General features: G+C 49.7%; 1 protein-coding gene across 1 annotated transcript in view; it reads left to right on the forward strand.

Moving 5' to 3' along the window:
- The window catches only part of C3 (complement C3), a gene marked incomplete at its 3' end in the record, with an annotated part of 75095 nt that overhangs the window by 42807 nt on the left and 23989 nt on the right, over positions 1-8299 (forward strand). The window contains exon 15 of the mRNA XM_032441658.1: positions 792-867. Coding sequence (XP_032297549.1) covers positions 792-867 — 76 coding nt within the window. The remainder of the gene's footprint in view (positions 1-791; positions 868-8299) is intronic.

An 8299-nucleotide genomic window follows, 5' to 3' on the forward strand; every position in this document is an offset into this window, starting at 1 on the left:
TGGAATCCTGAATTGATTCGGGTTGGAAGGGACCTTAAAGGTCATAGAATCAAAGACTGGGTTGGAAGGATCCTTAAAGACCATAGAACCTTGGAAACCTGAATTGATTCGGGATGAAGGGTCCTTAAAGGTCATGGAGTCATAGAATGGGTTGGGTTGGAAGGGTCCTTAAAGGTCATAGAACTTTGGAATCCTGAAATGATTTGGGTTGGAAGGGACCTTAAAGATCATAGAACCTTGGAAACCTGAATTGATTCGGGTTGGAAGGGACCTTTGAGATCATAGAACCATGGAATGGGTTGAGTTGGAAGGGACCTTAAAGTTCGTAGAGTCATAGAATGGGTTGGAAGGGATCTTAATGACTGTAGAACCTTGGAATCCTGAATTGATTCGGGTTGGAAGGGTCCTTAAAGGTCATAGAGTCATAGAATGGGTTGGGTTGGAAGGGTCCTTAAAGGTCATAGAACCTTGGAAACCTGAATTGATTCGGGTTGAAGGGTCCTTAAAGGTCATGGAGTCATAGAATGGGTTGGAAGGGACCTTAAAGATCATAGAACCTTGGAATCCTGAATTGATTCAGGTTGGAAGGGTCCTTAAAGGTCATAGAACCACGGAATGGGTTGGGTTGGAATTGACCGCGTAGCTCCAACCCATTCACATCGGTTGGGTGCTCCCAGTTTGGGGATTTCTAGATCTACTGGTCCATACTGGGATGGGCACCACAAGGGGTCGGTGGCCTGAAACCATCCCTAGGAGCCCCTCGCATTGACCAGCCGCCTCCTTCCCACCAGGTTACACACAACAACTCGCCTTCCGCAAAGAGGACGGCTCGTTCGCTGCCTTCAACAACCGCCCATCCAGCACATGGTGAGGGTCCCAGTCCCACCATCACCATCATCACCACCATCATCACCATCACCATAATCACCATCATGGTCACCATCATCATCATCACCATCACCACCATCACCAGTACCATCACCACCGTGATGCTCACCATCATCATCACCACCATGACCATCATCATCATCACCACCATGACCATCATCACCAATACCGTGACCATGACCACCACCACCATCATCATCACCATCACCATGACCATGACCATGACCATCACCACTATTAACCACCATCACTATCACCACCATGACCACCATGACCACCATCACCATCACCATTATCACCATTACCACCATCACCATCATCACCATCACCACCATCATCACCACCACCATCATCATCATCACCACCATGACCATCATCACCAACACCATGACCATGACCACCACCACCATCACCATCACTATGACCATGACCATGACCATCACTACCATCACCACCATCACCATTACCATCATCATCACCATCACCACCATCATCACCAACACCATGACCATGACCATCATCATCATCACCATAACCATCGCCATCACCATCACTATCACCATCATCACCATCATCATCATCATCATCACCACCATCATCACCACCACCATCATCACCATCAACACCATCATCACCATCAACACCATCATTATCATCGCCATCACCACCACCATTATCACCACCACCATCACCATTAACACCACCATCATCACCATCACTATTATCACCACCACCATCACCACTATTACCATCACCACCATCACCATTATCACCACCATCACCATCACCACCAGATTCGACTAACGGACCCCACCAATCAGCCATGCTATAACAACCGATTGCACCGAATCACCGATCAACACCATGAGCCGTTCATCATGCCTTATCGTTCACCGATCACCACCATGCGACCATCAACTACCACAATGCACCAACACCAGACCAGAACCTTGCGACATCACCATCCATCAACCAATGATCACCACACCTAATCAATCACGCAATCATCACCATACCCATCACACCATCACCATTCATCGACGACCATCACCATCAACCGACCAATTCACCATCACCATCATCACCATCACCATCAGATTCACCACCGATCACCATCACGCTGGACCATCACCAATCCTCCATCCATCGACCGTCCACCCAACCATCTACCATCGATCATCAGCATCACATACACCGTGACCAAAGACCACGCAACCATCAGCCGATACATCACCATCACTAAGCAACCATCAACCATCATGCATCATCATTACACAACACGACCACCTCATCACACCATATCACCATGCATCACCCATCTAACTATCACCTCACCGATCATCACACCACCGATCACACCATCACTATTATACCAACCACCATCACCACTATTACCATCACACCACAATCAACCATTATCACCACCATCACCAAATCATCACATCAGCCACTAGTACATCACCCCCATACAGGACCCCATCGTCCCATCACGCGCCCGGACCAATGCGCACCATCCATGCACCGCATCGTACCCCATACATAATCCTCACATCACAACAACGCACCATCAATGCATCAATCCCACCATCATCATCACCATCAAATCATCATCATCATCACCATCTCACCTGACCTATTCACTCCGTCACCACCATCACCGTGCACCCACCATAACCAACACCGATGACCAATCACGGCACCACCATCCACGCGATCACCACCGAATGACACAATTATCACTCTACACACCATCACCATTGCACCATCCATCCATCATCACCAAATCCATTCATCAACCGATCACCATTAACAGTACTCACCAACACACCATCACCGGTCCATCACCATCTAACACCATCCATTATTCATCACCATCACTACCATCATCAACCAACACCATGAACCATTACCTTGAACCATCATCAACCACTCACACATCATCAACCATCACCACATCATCATCACATCACCATTATCACCACCACCATCACCACCATCTCCACCATGACCACCACCACCACCATCACCACCGTCACCATCACCATTAACATCACCACTACCATCATCACCACCTATTGGCCCACCATTCACCAATCATCATATCATCACCATCTAGCCACCGATCATCACCATCTACCAACCACCCTCCATTCAATCATCATAACCAGAGTCACCTCGAGTACCTCATCACCATCACCACGAGTACCATGCACCACTCATCATGCATACAAATCACCAAACACCCGTGACCACGCAATGACCACCACTCATGCACCGGATCATCCACCACATCAACTATCCACCTATCACACATGCATCATCATCATCTTACCACCACCACTCTCCATTCATCACCGTAATCACTAATTCACTCACAACCATCATCACCATCATCTCTGTGACCAAACCATCAACACCGGCAAGAATCACCAACCACCACCATCACTCACACCGATCCACGACCAATCACTCATCGGTCGCTATCCGACCAATTCATTCAAGTGCGAATCACCAACCATGCGCGAAGGGAACCACGTCATCATGGTGCGGCGCTCAATCGACCACACACACATCACACCATCATCTACCACATCACCACCATCATGGTCACGCAAAATCATGCATCACCACCGACCCCCCATCACGCACCATCAACCAACTACCTGGGACCATGAACCACCACCATGCACCATCATCAAGCAACTATCACCCACCCCACCACCATCAACCATCATGCACCAATCACCATGGTACCACATGCGAATCATACCATCACCCATCATCATCATCAAGTACACCAATCACCAGCCACCATGCAACACATGACCATCACCGACCCTAGCGTACACCGGTGGGTGAGGGAACCTGTTAGGACTCACCACCGATCGCCGTTGGATATTTCTTTCCCTCATAGGTTGACACCTTACGTGCCTTAAGTGTTGTCTTTGCGCATGGGCTCATCAAGTCATGGGTGTGACTCTCAACCGGAGTGATTTGTGGGCCATCAGTGGCTCATCCTGGCGAACAGAAACCAATGGCGTTTCAAAGGATGCTGCCCGCATCCATTAAAGGAGATCTGGTAGGAGGGGACCCTTGTCCTGTAATCATCAAATACCGCATTGAGATCGGAGATATGGGGTGGGGGACCTCCAAAACCTTTGTCCCTATCTGATCAAGGACCCATTGAGATGGGAGATTGGGTGGGGGACCCAAAACCTTGTCCCGTGATGATCAAGACCCATTGGAGATGGGAATAGCGGAGGTGGGGGATGGAGGGGACCGCATAACCTGATCGTCCCTATTCATGATCAGGACCCACTTAGATGGAGATATGGGGTGGGGGCCCATAACCTTGGTCCCTATTCGATATCAAGACCTCATTGGATATGGAGATCATGGGGGGGGACCACATAAGCCTTGTCCCTATTGAGATCAAGTACCTCATTGAGATATGAGATATGGGTGGGGATGGTAGGACCCATAACCTTGTCCTGATCAAGACCCCAATTGCAGATGGAGATAGGTGTGGGGGGACCCAAACCTTGTCCCTAATAGCTCATTGATCAAAGGGACCGCATGCTGAGATAAAAGTGGTATGGGTGGGGAAGGGGGACCCATAATGTAACCTGCCCTGATTGTAATCCAAGACCCATTCGAGATGGAGTCGGGATGGGGTGGGGATGCGTAGGACCAAATACTTTCCCTATTCATGATTCAAAGTGACCCATATGAGATGGAGACTATGGGTGGGGAACCCATAACTTGTCCCTAATTCATATGCAAGACCGGCTATTGTGATACGGAGAATAGGGGGGGAGAGGGTGGACCCACACCGATGTCCCTATCATGCAAAGACCCATAAGATGGAGTGGAATGGGTGGGATGGGCGGGACCATTCAAACTTTGTCCGTAATTTGAAGATCAAAGGACCCATTGAGACCTGGGAATCATTGGTGGGGACACATCAAGCCCTTGTCCACGCTATTTCCATGATCAAGGACCCATTTGATACGGAAAGGTGTGAGATGACGGGACGGCCATAACCGTTGTCCCTATTTTGTAATTCAAGACCCGTTGGAGATGGTGGGAGTGGGTGGGATGGGTAGGAACACAAATCTGTCCTGTCACTGATGAAACCATTGAGATGGAGATTGATGGGGGGGGACCCCCAAAACTTGTCCTATAAATGATCAAGACCCATTGCGATGAGATATGGGGGAGCAATGGGGGTGACCCAAAACCTGTCCTGATCAAGACGGCCCATGTGAGATGGAGATATGGGGTGGGGACTCCAAAACCACTTGTCCCCTATAGTTACATGTAGTCAAAGCACAACCCCAAACCTTTCCTGATCAAACCCATAGCCCAACGGACGGGCCTTTAGGACTGAGCGTGGCAATACCCCACTGCTTGATGGGATGGTGACAGAGAGTTTGGGTTTGGCATACAGCGCCCCAAATCGGAGTTTGCTCTTCATGTGTTGTAGGTGGTTATCCACTGGCTGAAATCTCTCCCCGAGGTTTCCCTGACGCCTTCGTCCTCAACGCCTTCGGCTCTGCAGAATCCCACCAAGATCCAAGAATACGTGAAAAAGTTGAAGTGACCGCCAATTGTCACATAATGGGCTGGAAGCAATACCAGTTTCATGACATTATATGGGGAGGGGGTGGTGACCATCCTAATGTCCATTCGCACCCTCATCGGGCGCTGGAAAACATCCCAATCGTCATGCATTATATGGTTGGATCCATCCCAATGATCACATAGCTATCCTATGGGGTTGGGAACGATCATCCAGATGTCCATCACCACTATTATGAGGGCTGGTGAACATCCAATGCGGTTTCCACTCAAAACCAGTGAGGCGGGAACCATTCCCAGTGTGTTCATCATTATATGGGGTCAGGGTGGGACCAGCTCAACGTGTCCATGCACCGATCGTCAGTAATGGGGCTGGGAACCTATTCCCCAATGTCCAGTGCACCTAACGGTTGGGGAACCATGCCGCCAATGTCCAGTGCACGCCTATAGGCTGGAGGACACCATCCAAGTCCATCACGGCAGACTATAAGGGCTTCGGATACCATCCCAATGTCCATCCAAGCCACTTAGGCGGGAACTCGGCCGCAATCCGTCATGAGACAATTAATATCTGTGTCGGGAAACCATCTTCCAATTTTCATCACCCCTATCAGGTCTAGTGCACTTCCATAGCCCAAATTCTCACAACACCCTATAGGGCTGGGAACATCCCAATGGTCCATTCACCCCTATTAAAGTTGGGAAGACCATCCCAATGTCCATCGATTTCGCACCTCTAGGTCGAACCATACGCGGCAGAGTGCCTATCGCACCTCTGAATATGGGCTCGGTTAACCATCCCCAAGCTGTCACACCTATTACTTCCGCCTTAGGCGGCAACCATTTCCAATCCATCGTCTACATCGCTATTATTGCGGGCGGGAACCATTCCCTAGAATCATCCATTGCACGCCTACCTACGCGGGGCCTTGAACACATCCCAAATCTCCCATGCTACCATATATAGGTACAGAACCATCGGCCCAGTGCGCCTCATGCTCCCTTATGAGGGCGAAACCATCCCAATTGTCCATACCCTATAGGGTCAGAACCATCCCAATGTCCCATTCACAACTATAGGCTGGGAATCATGCCCAAGGTCCATCACCATATGGGTAAGAACCAATCCCAATGTCCATGTCACCATATGTGCGTCAGAACCATCCCAATGTCCATCACCAATAGGGCTTGTGACACAGCCCAATGGTCCATCACCCTATAGTGGAACCATCCAATGTCCATCACCATATTGTGGGTCAAACCATCCCAAATGTCCATCACTCCTATAGGGTCTGGGAAACAACCCAATGTCCACACCCTATAGGGCCTGGAACCATGCCCAATGTCCCATCATCCTATAGGGTGGGAACCATCCCAATGTTCCATCACCATATAGGTCGGGAACGCGCATCACAATGTCCATCACCCTATAGGGTTGGGAACCATCCCCAACATGTCCATTCACGTCTATAGTGTGCTGGAACCGATGCCCAATGATCCATGCACCCTTATAGGGTGTTGGAACCCATCGCCCAATGTCCATTCCTACTCCCTAACCTAAGGGCTGGGGAACGCATGTCCCAAGTTCCATTCACCAAGTATGTGTCACAGTGGGGTGGGAACAACCCAGTATTCATTGAGATGTCACCCTCTTATGGGCGTGAGGGAACGCATCCCAATGTCCCATTCACCCTATAGGGGGTTTGGAACCATTCCCAATTACCTTCCATCATTATAGATGGGGATCAAGATAGTCGCATTCCCAATTCCCAGTGCTCCCTATAGGGCTGGGAACAGCATGCCCAATTCCCATCAGCGCAATAACCGAGTGGGTCGTAGATACATGCCAATAGTCCATCACGCTAATAGGATGTGAACCATCCCAACTGTCCATACCTCATAGGGCTGGAACCATCCCAATGTCCATATCACCCTATAGGGCTGTGAACGCATCCCAAATGTCCATTCACCCAAGGGCGGGAATCGCATCTCATGTCATCACCCTAGTAGTGGCCGTGAACCATCCCCAGTGTTCGATGTCATCATCTGTGGTCAGTGGTGGGAACCATCCTAGGCTGGCCTGGACGAGTCCATCACCCTAGTAGGGCTGGGGAACCATCCCATGTCCATCCCTATAGGGCTGGAACCAAGCCAATGTCCATGACATTATATGGGGTCAGTAATCCATGCCAATGTCCAATACCCCTATATGGGTTGGGAAACCTATCCAATGTCCATGCACCCTATAATGGGCTGGGGAACCATCCCAATGGTCCATCACCCTATAGGCTTGTGAACCATCCAAGTGTCCATCAACTCGCTAGTATGGGTCCAGAACCATCCCAATGTCCACACCAATAGGTCAGAACCATCCCAATGTTCCATCACCTAATAGGGCTGGAAACCCAAGCCCAATGTCCATCACCCTGATAGGGCTGGGAACCATCCCAATGGCCATCACCATATGGGTCAGAACCATCCCAAGTCCATCACTGCACTATATGGGCTGGGAGACCATCCAATTTCCGATCACCATATGGGTCAGAACCAGTCCCAATGTTCATCGACCCATATAGGGCTGTGGAACCATCCCAATGTCCATTACCATATTGGGGTCAGTGGGTGGTGGAAACCATTCCCATGTTCATTCACCCTAGTAGGTTTGGAAACATCACCAAGCGTCCATCACCATTAGTGGGTTGGAACCAATTCCCAAGTTCGTGCACCCTATAGGGCTGTGAACCACCAAATGTCCATTGCCCTAATAGGGCTGGAAGCCATCCCTCAATGGTCCAATCACCATCAGTGGTTGAACCACCCAGATGTCATC

This window comes from Coturnix japonica, unplaced genomic scaffold, assembly GCF_001577835.2.
Source record: "Coturnix japonica isolate 7356 unplaced genomic scaffold, Coturnix japonica 2.1 chrUnrandom475, whole genome shotgun sequence".
Lineage (NCBI taxonomy): Eukaryota > Metazoa > Chordata > Aves > Galliformes > Phasianidae > Coturnix > Coturnix japonica.